The sequence below is a fragment of the Triticum dicoccoides genome, chromosome 4B, assembly GCF_002162155.2.
Source record: "Triticum dicoccoides isolate Atlit2015 ecotype Zavitan chromosome 4B, WEW_v2.0, whole genome shotgun sequence".
NCBI classification, from domain to species: domain Eukaryota; kingdom Viridiplantae; phylum Streptophyta; class Magnoliopsida; order Poales; family Poaceae; genus Triticum; species Triticum dicoccoides.
The window spans coordinates 648,793,195-648,809,538 of record NC_041387.1 but is presented as its reverse complement, the minus strand read 5'-3'; the positions used below and the strand labels follow the sequence as shown (position 1 = coordinate 648,809,538).

The 16,344-nt window shown below is 49.6% G+C and overlaps 3 protein-coding genes across 3 annotated transcripts; 2 read left to right on the top strand and 1 right to left on the bottom strand.

Moving 5' to 3' along the window:
- The first annotated feature begins 6,951 nt into the window (after positions 1-6,951).
- Positions 6,952-9,813, top strand: LOC119292965 (probable polygalacturonase). Its single transcript, XM_037571597.1, has 6 exons — positions 6,952-6,981; positions 7,087-7,386; positions 8,267-8,387; positions 8,486-8,660; positions 8,801-8,871; positions 8,987-9,813. The coding sequence occupies exons 1-6, from the start codon at positions 6,952-6,954 to the stop codon at positions 9,667-9,669; spliced, it is 1,380 nt and encodes a 459-aa protein (XP_037427494.1). The 3' UTR covers positions 9,670-9,813.
- LOC119292024 (50S ribosomal protein L5, chloroplastic-like) lies at positions 9,806-11,059 on the bottom strand. The gene is made up of 3 exons (XM_037570850.1): positions 10,751-11,059; positions 10,462-10,662; positions 9,806-10,302 (listed from the first exon to the last, which is right to left on the bottom strand). Exons 1-3 carry the CDS (start codon positions 11,042-11,044, stop codon positions 9,970-9,972), a joined length of 828 nt encoding a protein of 275 aa, XP_037426747.1. The 5' UTR covers positions 11,045-11,059; the 3' UTR covers positions 9,806-9,969.
- Positions 11,060-11,281: 222 nt separating this feature from the next.
- On the top strand, positions 11,282-16,114 carry LOC119292023. Its single transcript, XM_037570849.1, has 11 exons — positions 11,282-11,429; positions 11,499-11,560; positions 12,466-12,549; positions 12,673-12,777; positions 12,869-12,976; positions 13,153-13,224; positions 13,326-13,376; positions 14,073-14,135; positions 14,279-14,403; positions 14,666-14,861; positions 15,264-16,114. Exons 1-11 carry the CDS (start codon positions 11,339-11,341, stop codon positions 15,972-15,974), a joined length of 1,668 nt encoding a protein of 555 aa, XP_037426746.1. The 5' UTR covers positions 11,282-11,338; the 3' UTR covers positions 15,975-16,114.
- The last annotated feature ends 230 nt before the right edge of the window (positions 16,115-16,344 follow it).

The window sequence follows — 16,344 nt, the reverse complement described above, 5'->3', positions numbered from 1 at the left end:
TCCAATGCAGGTTCTCTATCCGTATTTGGAATGAGGTGTTCGTCTGGCTCGGTATGCATATCCCCACGGCTCTCTGGCACCGGTTTGGCACAGTGAAAGCTTGGTGGGATGAGCTCCTCATTTCCAGTGCTCATCCAGTTAAAGCCTTGTCTTCCGCATTACTTCTTGTGGGATGGAAAATCTGGAAGGAAACAAATGCGCGCGTTTTCAGAAACAAGGCGGCACCGGTGGAGGTCGTCTTGCGAAACATCAAAGAGGAAATGTCGCTTTGGGCCATTGCGGGTGCCAAGCACTTGAGTAATGTAATGCCGCGAGAGTAATACGTCTAGTATTTGCCGCTTGGCGGCGTGTGTGTATCAAAACCCTCTTCTTAATTAATGGAAATGGCAAATCTTTTGCCTTGTTTCAAAAAAAAAAAGTTGCTAACCAGGGTTGACCGATATAATTGGGTAGGGAGCGTCGTTTATGTCGAGAAAGACCAGGAATGTTGCTCAAAGACCTTTCATACTTAGGCTAGTGTAATAGGAAACATGAGAAACTTATATCAGAAATACCAAGGACTCTGATTTCGACTCCTCGTGCATTGGTGATAGGCATAAATGGGTCGAGCGGGGAAGACTTCTTCCCTGCAATGCCCAGGAGAGGAGCGCGTTGGTGATGGGTGTCGACTAAAATTTGTGATTAAAACAACATAAGTAGATTAACCAAGCACTTGGGCAAATTATTCTCCGAGCTTTCCGAACCAAGATGCTGGGACATAATTAAGAATTTTAGAGAAAACAAATTAATTGGCCTGATGAAATAAAAAGGTGTAACAAGAAGTAAATGCACCTACTTTTCATGTTCATTTTGGTGTCTGTTAGTGCCGAAATAATATAAAACCGGTGCTTCTTGTCATGAAACCTAGCACAAATATCAATACATGAATACACGTCTATTAGACACTGTAGAATTAATCATAGTTCACAAATTCAAAGAATGTTTACATTTTTAAACATTTCCATAATCTACAAAATGTTCAGGATTTTGAGATAATGTTCTTGTTTTCCAAAAAAAACAGAAATTCAAAAAAAATGTTCCTATTTTTTAAAATGTTTCAGTTTTTTAAAATCTGTTTACAAAGTTGAAAAGTGTTTGTGTTTTCATAAAACACTCGGTTTAAAAAAATGTGTTCAAAATTCAATAATGTCAGATCTGTGCTGGTGTTGGTTCTTAAAGCTTTATGCTGCTTTATGACAGATAGCAGTCGCTAGCTTAGCCGGTAGTTCTTGGTGGTTTCTCACATGAGGTCTTGTGTTCAATCCCTGCAAGGTCGGCTTATTGTTTTTCATTTGAGCGTTTCCTTCATGGACCAGCCCAGGCAGAGACCCGCATATGCGAAAGGCCGACTGTTTGTGTCCTAGTTTTCATAGCAACTACAGTAATTTCGCTAAAACAAAGTCTAATGTGACGACGAACGAGAAGAAGCAATAGCCCCTTTATTAGTAGGTATATATAGATTGCTGCACTTTTTGCAATACGATGCTAAAGTGAGTGAGGGTCACTTTGGTTGTTAGCCCGGACTAAATGCTTATTGGGCCAAAATAAGGGGAAGGGCCCTTAGTTTGTAGAGGAACATGACCCACATGAATAATCAGCCAGAATTATCACGTTGCCGCCATCGATCACCCTCGTTGCCGTTCCAACTGGCCATAGAAGCCTCGACGCCAACACTGTCGTCTTTCATCGGACTCGCTTGCCGACCCCTACATCACTCGCCTCCACGCACCCGATGGTCACTTTTCCCGGGAACAAGCCGTCAAGGTGGGCCGGGGCGCCATCATCTTCTGATCACGAGGAGATCTCACGTTTCCACCAGAGCTGTCCGTTAGGCGAGACAGGCACCAAGCCTCGACTAGAAACACCATAGCGGAACACAAGGCCACCCCAATGCTCCAATTCATGATGACCCGGACCTCACACGTCACTGGTGGCAAACATGCGATGAGCTCATGCAAGATAGGCAGAGCTTCCCATACAACTTTGTCATCAGGTGTATACATTAGTGATTCAATTGACACCCACCAAACAGTTGAATGAACAAATAAATGGAAATATATCATCATTTCTCAAAAACAGGAAACAGATAATTCCCATTTAAAAGCAGCCAAATCCATGCCATACGAATCCGCATCGTAGGGTAGGACGCATCTTGCTTGCACTCTTCTCTAGACCACGCTAGAAATCTCCCCCTCGGATGTCTTCCCCCTTGCAAACCAGTTGATCAGCTCGCCACGGATTACTCGCCAGTTGGCACGTGCAGCATGCCGGGGCAAAATATGCTAGTATGCCATGCATTTACGAAGGGCGAGGGCAGGAAGATTATGCTGGTTCTGGCATTCTCTGCTGTCAGGGCGGATATCTGTGTATCCACGAAGTCGTATGCCGACTAGCCGGGTTGAGACATACCGACGAACACAGAGTGGGCACTGAGCCACTCCACGCCCGACGGCTGCGTCTGGACAAGCTGCGACGATGCAGACTTGGCGCAATCGAGCAACGCCGCGTTGACGTCGACGTAATAAGGCACGTTTCCGGCCGTGGATGTCGGGGATTGCCTGCAGAGCTGCCCGGTGGTGTAGAAGTAGGGAGGTTTGTATTGTTTCGGCCAGGACAACATATGCATGGACTGCCAAGGTGGTGCCGCTCCGCATCCCAGGGCCCACCCACCCTTGCACCATGCACACAGTATGCACCTCGTCCGCCGCCACACCTACCACCCTTCTTTTTGAGTGGTGTTTCCTTTGCCTTCTGTTTGAGGCAGCGGGTTTGCCGTGTCGCCGAGTTGATTTTTCTAGAGACCGCCTTCGCTGGTTCTTCCATCTCCACCAACTTCAATAGCTTTTTGTACGGGTCCATACGGCGGCGACGACGAAAAACGGCGGGAATTGGGGTGGAGAGCGGCGAGATGATAGCAGAGAGGGTTGAGAAAAGGGGGATTTTCCTCGAAAACAGTGGGGCCAGCTCGTCTTAGTTTGGGTGGGTCGGCGGTGTCGGAGTCCTACGTGGTGGGTGTCCAGACTCATGCACAAGCCCCTATTTTCTTTCGGTCTGCAGGAAAACGAACAACGGGATTGAATCCGTGGATAAGTGCAGTACACCGTTTGAAGGCTTGCGGCGTCTGGACCGCTCGATTTATATGGATGCGGGAGGTTTGAGGGTTGAAGATTTCCTTAGTGGGCTAAAATAAGGAGAAGGGCCCTGAGCTTCTTGAGGAACCTAACTTAGGGGAGTAAGTAGCAAGAATTGTTGTCTCTTATTTTGAAACTGAGGCAAAAAAAACTTGCTTCATCAATTAATTAGAAATAAAAACATAATTAATGTAAATTAGAAGAAAAGGCATGATAGACCGTTGAGCAGCACATACAAGATACTCCACAGCAAACCGGTACAAAGTAGGCCTTGAAGAAGCACACTGGCGTCATAGTCATCAGGTCTAGGCATCATTGCCATCCCTTCTCCTTGAGGAGGCGACTCTGACTTTGCCACAAACAACCGCCGACGCAAACTCATCTCGTAAAGGGTGTGTGGAGCCACATGAAGATCTATGCCAAACACTCAACATCACTGACGAGACAACACGGCCCTGATTCTAACGGAGAGCTACGAAGGGAAACTATAAATGGTTGAATTTTCAAAGAACGCTAAATAGACCACTTGCTGCTCGTCATCAAACGGGGCATCGCCATCGCCGCTCTGACTTCACAAAAATAAAACAATCTAAGGCCACCCCGCGGACACGACGGAGAAAAGCCGATCACGGCAACCAATGTCGTGACCCCGACATCGTTCACACTCGCGTCGTTGCTACGGAAGCCTCTACGACAACACTGCCGTCTTCCATCGGACCAGCTTGCCGACCCCTGCATCCCTCAGCTCCATCATTGCTGGCACAAAAGCCTCGACGACACCACCTCCACGCACTCGCTGGTGCCTTCGTCCGAAACAACTAAAAATAGATGCACACCCCCCCCCCTACGGTGGTGGCATGACGTCGGGGTGTCATCATCGTCTCATCTCGAGGAGATGCGAGGTTTCCCGGGGGGTTGTCCGAGAGAAAACATGGGCATCACACCTCAGCGATGGCTCCGAGGAGAAAAGATAGTACGCGATTCCGTGGTTTTTGTACGCTTCCCCCTCCGTTCATTTTAGGGTTGAACTACAAACAGGAAACCGAAAACAAGGTCACCCTGATGGCGCAACTCATGATGACCTGAACCTCACACGCCACTGGTGCCAAACCCGTGGTGAGCTCATGCAATGCAAGGTAGGCAGGCCTTCCCATACAACCTGTCATCAGGCACTACATTTTTATTTATTTATTTTGCGAATACATCAGGTGCAACATTAGTGTTTTTAAAATTAATTAACACCAACCAAACAATTGAATGGCCGAAAAAATGAAAACATATCATCCTCTCACAAAAGCCGGAAACATATTATAAACTCATTTAAAAGCTTCCAAATATAGTACTCACTGTAAACTACTATCTCCGTCCCAAAATTCTTGTCTTATATTTATCTAGATACGGATGTATCTAACAGTAAAACGTAAATAGATACATCCGTATGTAGACAAATCTAAAACAAAATTTTTGAGACGGAGGGGGTAATATAATATTCCCTTCGTTCCTAAATATAAGTCTTTGGAGAGATTTCATTATGGACCACATACGAAGCAAAATGAGGGAATCTATACTCTAAAATGCATCTAGATACATCCGTATGTGATTCATAGTGATATCTCTACAAAGACTTATATTTAAAAACGGAGGGAGTAGTGTTTAGATCACTAAGGGCATGGCCATTGCTCCAGCCTGGACAGGTGCCTCACGGCCTCCACGTCGGAGAAGAGACATCGTGGACAAGTCTGAGGGAAAAGTAGCAGCTTGCAGAGGGAAGGTGGATCTTGCAGAAGAAGCGGTCTCTGCATGGGAAAAGAGTGGTCCTGGCAGCAAAAGGACGAGAAAGAAAGAGAGTGTTGGTGCTCAATTTCTCCCGTTTGAAGCTTTCTTACCTCAGCAATTGGATCACGGAGGCTATCACCTGTCATCAGCTGCATTGGGTGAAGGTTTCATGTGCTATAGCCTGAGCAGATGTGGCACCTAAGACCACCACTAGGTGATACCTTCATTGTACATGCCCTAAGAACTCCAACGGGCCGACTCAAAAGGACGGCGCTTTTGTCATTTTTTGTCCGTTCGGATCGGCCACCCGTACGGCGTCCGCCCTCTTTTAGATTTGGGTCGGCAGCGCGTCCAACACGCCGACCCATTTCATGACCGCGAGCGCTTAGACCATGCCAGCGGCCATGCTAGCGCGGGGAAAGGTTCGCGGGCGCGGGGGAAAATCGGCCTAGCGCGCTGGCTTTGGCACTCCAGAGCGCGGGAAATGTTCGCGCGCTTGTTATAAGAAGGCGCTCCCTTCACACTCAGTCTGTCGCCCACTCGTCTCGCTCCTCTCACTAGCCTCGCCGCCTGTGCGCCACCATGTCGATGCGCCTCATCGGCGCTTCAGATTTTCGCGGAGTCCGCGAGCGCTCCTCCGTCGCCTTCTCCGCCGAGATCTTGTTTGGTGAGAAACGCCTCATCCTCGGCACCTTCGACACCGCAGAGCAGGCGGCCCGCGCGTACGACGTGGCGGTGTGGCGCCTTCGGCGGCCTAGTCGGGAGATGAATTTTCCCGACGTTTCGAGCCAGCGGGCGCAGGATCTGGCGCCTCTCCCGCGGCTTTTCACCGACGAGGATTGTTGCGCCCACCGGAGGCGGCATCGTCGCCTCGCCATCGCCAAGATGGACGTGCAAGCCTTGGTGGTGTGGTCCGAACGCTTCCCGCAGGACATCGTCGACGAACTTCAGTTCTATGAGCAGAGGAGGACGGAGAGGAAGGCGAGGAGGACGGAGCGAGCCGCCTATCGAGAGGGCAATCGTGCGCGGAAGCAAGCCGCTCAATTGAGACTGAAGCTGCAAGAAACATCGGGGTGGGACTTCGAGGACGAGCAGGCTGATGACGCCTATATTTAGACGTCGGAGGAGGATATTACCGAGTCAGAGTCGGAAACCGACGAGTAGTTGATTTTTTTTCTTTTATCTGTGTACGCAAAAACTATCTATGTATCCTTTTTCATCGGAAAAATGGCCGCCGGCGCCGGCAACGAAGCAGGCGGTGGAGGGTGTGCGCGCGCGGGGTGGAGAGAGGACGAGTGCGCGCGTCCGTCTTGTGTCCGCGCCGACGCAAATCCGGCTCAAAAATGGACCGAGAATGGGTCGGCAGGCGGACGAAAGCGGACGCGCGTCCGTTTGGGTCGGCGCGTTGGGCCGTCTTTTCTCTCCGCGCCGACCCAAACGGACGGCGGCGGACGAAATGGGTCGCCCCATTGAAGTTGCTTTGAAGACGAATCGGCACCGTAGGGTAGGACGCATGCGCGCAGCTTGCTTGCACTCTTCAACTGGAGCTGCAGAAATCTCCCTTTGATTGGGGCATATCTTCCCCTTGCAAGGCAGCTCGGATCACCATGGATGATGGGGTGGTGGTGGTGGTGGTGGTGAGGCCCCAACCCCAAACAATCGCTTCGGCAGAGAGAACGCGTGCGGTGCCACAGGCCGCTTTAACGGCAAGCACTTGCGTAGTACTACTAGTAGGAGTAGTAGTACGTGTGAGCCTTGACCCCGGTGGACCGCGGTCACGCTCGTAGGCGTGCATACGCGTGCGCCGCGCAGCACTCGCCCCTCGCCACGTCTGGCGTGCCGGATTAGGCAGCAACATGAGACGGGCAGAGCCGGTGACCTCTTTCCCCCGTCGGTCGGTTTCGGGCGGCCCTGCCTCTATATAAACTCCGCCACCGTCTCATCCCCGTCCCCAATCCACTTCGCTCTCGCGCAGCAGCAGCAGCAGACTCGCTCGACAGTCGCCATGGCCGCACGGAGAGCGGCGGCGCTTCAGGTAACCGAGCCCCCCGTCCCTCTGAAATCTCCTCTATGGTTATGGTTTTGCTCGGCGCGGATCGGGACTGACGGATGGGTCTGGTTCCTTCCTTCCTTCCTGCAGGTGGCGGTGGCGGTGGTGGCGCTGGCGCTGTGCGCGGCGGGCATTGGCGCGTCGCCCGCGGCGGGGGGCGCGGGGTGCCGGAAGCACGTGCGGAGGGTCACGGAGTACGGGGCGGTGGGGGACGGGAGGACGCTCAACACGGCGGCGTTCGCCAGCGCCGTGGCGGACCTGGGCAGGCGCGCGGGCGATGGCGGCGCGGCGCTGGTGGTGCCGGAGGGGCGGTGGCTCACGGGGCCCTTCAACCTCACCAGCCACTTCACCCTCTTCCTCCACCACGGCGCCGAGATCCTCGCATCCCAGGTGATTATCCATCCGTCCCGATCTTCTTCTTCAGTTACCCGTGGGTGGGATTAATTAGTCGTAATAAGTAATTACTACGTACCGTGGCACGACGTGCGGTGGTGACGGACGGGACGGCACAGCACGGGGCCGCCGGTGGGAAAGGCGCTTGGCCGCTTGCGTAGGGACGAAGGTCCAGGGACGGAGTGGGCAGCGGCTACTGGTTTGGGGGTCCCCTGCCATCGCCATGACCATTGTCGCTTCCTTCCTTCCTTTTCAACCATGGCATCATCATCTGTCGTCCCCGTGCTCGTGATGGCGAATTGATTCCCTCCCTACTCTAAATAGGAGGATGCTCATTACTACTCCTACTAGCTTGCTAAATGCCACCATTACATGCCCCTTTTGTGACCGTCAGTGTTATCTTGCACGATTCAAGGTACGGCTTAGGGCAGGAGGCCGTAACATTTCGGCGCTTAATTAAGCTGCTGGGGCAAACAAACCCGGCCGGCCACCATGTCCTTGCACCTTGCTCCTCACCGGTCGCTGCCAATTGCCATGAGAGAACGAGTCAGTCGGTGGTTATTGAATACTACATGTACACCAAAGTTGCTTAGTACTACTAATACTAGCACGGACCGTTTGACCACTGACATTGATGCGCTTATCGGGTACCTGTGGCCCGTGGGAACAAGAGAAAATTACGAGAATTCTCTCTGAAAATTCCATGCATGCCATCGCCGTCTAATTCAATCAGTACCTTTCTTTGGCTGCATTCATCCCGTCCGTGATCTGACGCCCTTGACGAATCGCCCCGTGTGGATGCATCTGTCGCTCGCATTGCTCTCGTGATCTATCTGACTGACTTGTGAACCCAAACCCAACCTGTTCGTCCGTGCAGGACCTGGACGACTGGCCGCTGATAGCGCCGCTGCCGTCCTACGGGAGGGGGAGGGACGAGCCCGGCCCGAGGTACAGCAACTTCATCGGCGGATCCAACCTCACCGATGTCATCATCTCCGGTAAGATAGTAGATCATTACAAACCGACGAGCAAAAATTCTACTACTACTGTACTGGTAGCAGCTGCAGAGACATGACCATAAAGAAACGTTTTGCAGGTCACAATGGCACCATCAACGGGCAGGGGCAGGTGTGGTGGGACAAGTTCCACGCCAAGGAGCTCCACTACACGCGCGGCTACCTGCTCGAGCTCCTCTACTCCCGCGACATCATCATCTCCAACGTCACCTTCGTCGACGCGCCCTCCTGGAACCTCCACCCCACCTACTGCACGTAAGAAAACACCATCTCTCTCTCTGAAGAATCCACACACACACACACACAATGTCAGCTTGATCGTAGTTGATAGCTTGGTTGTTCGATCATGTGTCCATCGTGCTCACCTTGCTTGGCATGCCCTGTGTGTTGAGCAGCAATGTGACCATCAGCGGCGTCACGATTCTCGCGCCGGTCCACTCGCCAAACACCGACGGGATCGACCCAGGTAAGTAGTTCAGTCACACTTTCAGTATGATGAACTATCCAGCAGTGTTCTTCATGAGAAACATGAGTGTGTGTTTCTGAATCTGAATGCCTGTGAACTGCCATTGCTTGTGCAGATTCTTCGTCTCATGTCAAGATCGAGGACTGCTACATCGTGTCCGGCGACGACTGCATCGCGGTGAAGAGCGGCTGGGACGAATACGGCATTAAGTTCAACATGCCCAGCCAGCACATCGTCGTCAGGAGGCTCACCTGCATCTCCCCGACGAGCGCCATGATCGCGCTCGGCAGCGAGATGTCGGGCGGCATCCAGGACGTGCGCGCGGAGGACAACATTGCCATCAACACTGAGTCGGCCGTCAGGATCAAGTCCGGCGTGGGGAGGGGCGGCTTCGTCAGGGACGTCTTCGTGCGCCGCCTCAGCCTCCACACCATGAAGTGGGTCTTCTGGATGACCGGCAACTACGGCCAGCACCCCGACAACTCGTCCGACCCCAAGGCGCTGCCGGAGGTCACCGGCATCAACTACCGCGACGTGTTCGCCGAGAACGTGACCATGGCCGGCAGGATGGAGGGCATCCCCAACGACCCCTACACCGGGATATGCATGTCCAACGTCACCGCACAGCTCGCTCCGAAGGCCAAGAAGCTGCAATGGAACTGCACTGATGTCCAAGGAGTGGCATACGGCGTCTCGCCGGAGCCATGCCCGGAGCTTGGGGCAGAGGGCAAGCCCTGCACATTCCCGGAGGAGGAGCTCGTCATCGGTCCGCCTGAACTGCCCAAATGTACCTACTGATATATCATGCGTATGGGATGTTATAGCCACCAGGGTTAGAACCAAACAGATGATGTACTTTGTGTCTTAGTATAGTCAAGCAGTTTGAAAATGCTGCAGAATAAACACATGTGTGCAATGGAATGAACTCCCAAAATGAATTTACCCTGACCAAAGCAAAATTTTCATTTTGTTCTGTGGCAGTAGGTATACAACATGAACAGCAAGTAATAACAGGCAGCAAAAGTATCATCAAATATCTAAACCAAACTATGCAAAAGGATCGCAATTGACAGAGTGGGAAGCAACAAAGCTCGATCTTCACTTCCTTCCCCTGCCCTTGCTCATGAAGTGGTGGCGCTTCAACCTCTTCTTCTTGAACTGGTCCGACTTGATGTTCTCGGCGAATGGCATGCCGAGGAGCGCGAGGAGCCTCTGCGCCTCGTTGTCGGTCTTGGCGGTGGTGACAATGGTGACGTCCATACCGTTCTTCTTGCCGCCCACCTCGTAGGGGATCTCCGGGAACACGCCCTGGTCGCGGAGGCCGATGGTGTAGTTGCCGTGCCCGTCGAAGCTGTTGGGGTTGACACCTAGGAAGTCCATGGTCCTAGGGAGCCCAAGGTTGATGAGCCTATCCAGGAAGTTGAACATCACCTACATCCACCAAAGGTGAAATTGAGCCCCAGGTCGACAACTATCTCTGATACTACAGCTTAACTGAAATGCAAGATTCTAAACTGCTAGAAATTTCATGTAGTACCAATCTGTCTCTCGTGTGCATTTCAAAGTGCAGGCGTGACAGAGAGGGCTCACCCTGCCGCGGAGCGTGACGGCGATACCAATGGTGTTGCCCTCGCGGATCTTGAAGCTGGCGACGGAGTTCTTGGCCTTGGTCTTGACGGGGTACTGGCCGGTGATGGAGGCGAGGTCCTTCATGGCGGCCTCCAGGCCCTTGTTGTTCCCCGCATCCACCCCCAGCCCGCAGTTCACCACAATCTTCTCCAGCTTGGGCACCTACCAGAACCGAGAAGAATCAACCAATCAAGAATCCACGCAAGAAATGGAGGCACAGCCAGAGCAGAGCAGGAGAGGGGGGCACTACCTGGTGGACATTGGTGTAGCCGAACTCCTCGGTGATGACGGGGATGACCTTGGTGTCGTAGACGGTCTTGAGGCGGTGCACCTTCTGGGCCTCGGCGGGGTCGACGAGGATGATGCCGGAGGGGGTGGCCGGCGGCGGCTTGGGCGGCGCCTCGGTCGCGGCGGAGGCGGCGACGCGGACGGCGCGGCGGGGGGCCGGCGAGCGGTGGAGCTGGAGGCAGCGGCGCGCGGAGGGGGCGGCGACGGGGAAGGGCGACGGCGAGGTGGAGGGCAGGGTCACCGCCGTGGCTGCCATCGGAGCGTGCGGGGAGAAGCGGGGGATGGCAGAGCTGAGAGGGCTTTATGGATGACGAGATAAGGCAAAATGGGTGTGGCTGGACGCTCCCTCTCACTGCAACTGGGCCTCCGATAAGGCAAAGTGATCATTACACTGGGCCCGTTACTTCTGGGCCAAATTGTCGGTCCAGCCCAAACGAGTTGGTCGGCTCCGTCTTGGCCCGGCCTTATCCGCGCCGTGCCAGCGCCAGGAACCTCGAAACCCTGGCCCGGAGCGGAAATCTGTCGCCGCCGATTCGGAGCTGAGTCCACCATGGCCGCCGGCGAGCAGCACAGCGCCCCGAAGATCTCCTCCTCCACCAACACCAATTCCTCCGGGAGGCCCGTCACTCCGTTCTGGAAAGGTCTGTGGCGGGCCCCTTTTCTTTCCTCCGCTGTTTCCACGCTGTTGTTATAGTTTGGTTCTCGTGCAGAGAAGTACGAGAGGGATGCGCGGAGGTACTGGGATATCTTCTACAAGCGCCACGAGGACAAGGTTGCGATTCTATCCCCACTTTCCCACTTCTCCCCACGTGGCTTCCTTCCTTAGAGCCAGGTGAAATAGTTGAATCTGTAAGCTTCAGTTGTCGCTGGGAAGAAGTGCTGTTGGTCTGTGTTATCCTGTACTTCAGGATTTAGTAGCTTTGTAGCTCTGGTTATCTTGTAGTTCTGCACTAGTTCTTGCTTTGAGAAGGATGTGCCGTGGGCTGTGGCAGAGAGAGGGTGAGTTGTGACTGCATAAGACCTTGTGGTGGCTAGGTGAGGTATGCGACATCCAGTTTCAGCAATGATATTGGGGAGCCGTGTGGGCTTCTTTTTATCAGGAAAAACTAGTTGAATTTGGCAACAGAAATGAAATAGTTGAATCTTGCGATTCTTTGTTTCAGCCACAATGTTTGGTTACTGATACAGTCTTGCTCGTTATGATCCTTGGTTTACTCTAGTTTTGAGGAGGATGTGCAGGAGGGAAGCCCCTCAGTTACATGTTAATTACCAGTGGCTTAATAGTGTGCAGTCGTTGATACTATCCAGAAACGAAAGACTTGCTCTGACAGAAATGCAAAACCATTGCAGAGTATCAGAGCGATTCAGTACAGTTTTTTTTGCTATCTTGGGTTTTCACTTCAGTTGATTTTCTTCTAGTATACGAAATGCCATCCTTGTTGACCTATTATTTCTTAATGGTTGTGGCATATATCTCAACAGTAAAAAGGAATCTTGCCATAGCTCTTACTGAACATTACGTCCAATGATCCGCTGAGTTTTTTTTACTCTTTAATCTTGATCAGACATGCCGCTTCCATTTGTAAACCTCTGTTGCAAGTGTATGCGATGTGCAAATGCCTTCTGGTTTATATTTATTTTGTCTTGCATTTGATTTGTGTCCATTCATTTGTATAGTTCTTCAAAGACCGACACTACTTGGATAAAGAATGGGGGAAGTACTTTGAAGCCCAAGATGGAGGAAATATGGTTGTTTTGGAGGTATGGACATTGATTATCTGAGCCTACGGTGCGCTGCAGATGACCTCATATCTGCATCTAGCTTACTTTGTTGTTGTTTTCTTGCTTGCATAATATGAGTATGATAGGTTCAAAGTTCTGTAGGTTGGCTGTGGAGCTGGGAATACAATATTTCCACTGTTGGCTACATATCCGGATATATTTGTTCATGCTTGTGATTTTTCTTCACGAGCTGTCGATTTGGTTAAGGTAGTTATTTCTCTCTGCCATAGCTGAATCATTAGCCCATGCGCTCAGTTGTTTCCCACTGATGAAGAAATTGGTTGAATCATACATGCAGAAACACAAGGACTTCAGACCTGACCATGTTAATGCATTTGCATGTGATATTACATCAGAACAACTGACAGAGGCTGTGGAGCCGTCCTCCGTTGACCTTGTGACAATGGTAACATGTTATACTCTGATTACATATTCACATGTCTATTTGCACAATACTTTTGTGTCTGTTCACACTTACTGTCACAATGATTAAATATTTACATGTTTATTTGCACAATACTTGATAGTGTCTGTTCACATTTATTGTCAGACCTGTGAGCGTACAACTAACATATTAAGTAGATATTTATGCTATCTGCAGTTGCCCCAGATAAAATGCCTTCAGTTCTGCAGAACGTCAGAAATATCCTCAAAGTAAGTACTCCTTTTACTTCCAACTATGAGACCCTAAGTTTTTCATTTCTTAGATGTTCTCCTAATGACCTAAGAAACTGAACCCGTGTATTCTGTATCAGCATGGTGGCCGCGTACTCTTTCGGGACTATGCCTTCGGTGACCTTGCTCAGGTTCGCCTTTCTTTTAGGATTTTCGAGGGAAATTGTTTTTGAACATGCCATTTTCTGGCTTCTAGAAATATTTTCGTTGTCCTGTTCTTCACAGTGTAAGCTTATGCCTTAGCATATAGAATCATGCATTGAATAAGGATGTTTTGATGTGTTGGGCAGGACATATAAGTTTCGTTTGTCTGGCTTGAGTTATTCTAAGCTATGATTTTTCCTGTTAGCAACTTACTTCAGACACAGAAATTACCTCCTCGTGTCTGCTTTTTGTTGCCAATCATTTATGAATGTGCATGGAAGGGGAGCCTTGGCGCAGTGGTAAAGCTGTTGCCTTGTGACCATGAGGTCACGGGTTCGAGTCCTGGAAACAGCCTCTTGCAGAAATTTAGGGAAAGGCTGCGTACTATAGACCCATAGTGGTCGGACCCTGCGCACCGGGCCCTCATTTATGAATGTGCATTATTTTATTTTTTTCATTTCTCATTGAGGTATCCCTGTATGCAACTTTCCTATTTTACTCATGTCTTCCCTTAAGTGATCATGATGCACAGGTTATATAGCCTTATATAGGATAACTAATCCACTAATGTAGTGTCTTTTCAAGACTCCTACCTTTTAAGGCCATTATATTTGTAATATACTACAGCCCTGAAGTCATTATGCATGTATGTGGGTATCTTATGATCTTGTACATATTTGCAGGAAAGGCTTATGTCCAAAGGCCAGCAAATAAGTGAGAACTTTTATGTCAGAGGTGATGGCACGGTGAGTGGACTGCAGATAAACATATTCTGTAGTAGAGGTTTACAAAATGTCACAAACTCACATTAATATATTCCGTGCACCACCCATAGTTCTCAAAATGAATGCACGGTGGACTTATTCCCTAAATTGTCGGTGCCATGCAGCGTGCGTACTACTTTTCAAACGAGTACCTGGTGGATTTGTTCTCAAAATGTGGATTTACTCTTGAGGAAATTTGTGTACACAACAAAAAGGTCGAGAACCGTTCACTAGACTTGGTGATGAACAGGTGATCGTGGTTTTTTGCTTGTACTGCAGATATTATCTTTTATTTATTGCATCAGTTGATATTAAACTAATTAAAAATAGTTAATTATATGATTCACTTTAAACAATGATACTTCTGTAAGATTTTTAGAAGAAAAAGGGAAGTTTGACGAGGAACCTAAAAACCAATTGTACATCTGTTACACTCCTATTTATCTTCCCTGATTATTTCAATCTTTTGTGCAAATGTTTGAAATGCTTATATATTTGTTTATGTTACTTAGGAATTGGATCCAAGCTACGTTTACCCTCAACCCAGCTGGCCCTCCAAGTCCAAATAATCAACATGACCACAATACTTGTGAAGGAAAGGATGATAAGCTAGCTGTTGGCATGTCTCATAACAAGAGCGAAAGGGAAGAAATTGACCTTTCTGTGGATTTTAGCAATATGTTTGGAACGTCACACTATCTTAATGAGGTAAAACTGTTGGTGTTTTTAATTTTACATCCGAAGTAAGAAATCTTATAGATAAAGTGAATCAACTATGACCCTCCAGTTCTATTCCCTGCCCCATCTAAAGCAAGGACACTACCGTTAATTTGTTCACTTGGGTTTGCTGGATTAGGATACATGGCATATATAAAACAACAAACACTGCTGGCGATCCTCGTTGATCTGCAGCCTTAATTTACAACTCGATGTATTTACAGTGGGGTTTCAGTTAAATTATGGCAAGCACAAGACCAATAGTACTGCTAAATTGAGTTTCTTTCGGCCACGAATTTCGACATCTTTTCCTGTTTATGTTAAATGTAAACTTCTAACACTGCTATTATTTGTGAAGTAATTGAACTTAACATGTGTTTTAATTACTTGTAGGCACAAATTATTAGGATTAAAGCAAAGGGTCACGACTTCAAAATAAAAATGCTCGCGAAAGAATACCAGCACACCTGCAAATCAACTGGACTAATGCTCTGGGAATCAGCTCAGTTCATGTGCAGTCTTCTAGCAGAGAATCCTTCCATAGTCGCTGGCAAAAGGGTGCTGGAGATGGGCTGTGGCTCAGCTGGCATCTGTTCAATGGTTGCTGCCAGTTCTGCTCAGTTTGTTGTAGCCACCGATGGGGATGAAGAATCACTTGATCTTCTCAGACAGAACACTTCCTCAAATTTGGAGGCTGAACTTCTCAACAGAATTTCAATTAGGAAGTTATTCTGGGGTGACGAAGATGACGTGAAGGCAGTCCGAGAGCTTTCTGGTGATGGTGCAGGCTTCGATTGCATAATAGGCACCGACGTGACCTACAACCCTGATGCTACACTTCCTCTCTTCAAGACTGCTAGGGCACTGATTTCTGACGGTGGTGATGCTGGTTCAAAGGCAGCCCTTATTCTTTGCTATATCCAGCGTCGTGTTGACGAGGATTCGGTCCTCTCAGCCGCAGAGGCCCAGGGCTTCAGGCTCGTGGACAAATGGATAAATGGAGTGCACGAGAGCAATGGTATCATTAGCTCTTGGTTCCGTGGCAATGACGTTTGCGGTGCTTTCCGGAATGTAACGCTTTCCATATTGTACTTTGAAGTGTGATACATTGGTGTTTACCTGCATCTCATGGTTAACTTGCAGGTTTTGTTTTACCTTCCTGCATTGGTGTACCGAACGAATGTTTTTGTATACTAAAAGGAATGAATGTGGCAGTTGTATACTAAAAGAATGTTATTTTTTTATGCCTGCAAGTGTCTGAAGGATGTTATGTCATGGTCAAACCAACTGCAATTTGCTATGGATCAGAATACGTTCTTCTGTCCAGTCTGTGTTGACTAGCTGCCACTGGTCCTGAGTCCTCTGGACTTGGTGTCATTCCTTCCGTACTATGGATTCTACAGTAGCACTTGACTTGAGAGCTTGTCCCTGCAGGATCCCCAACTTCCTGAGACAAGACGGCCCTCTTGAAGAT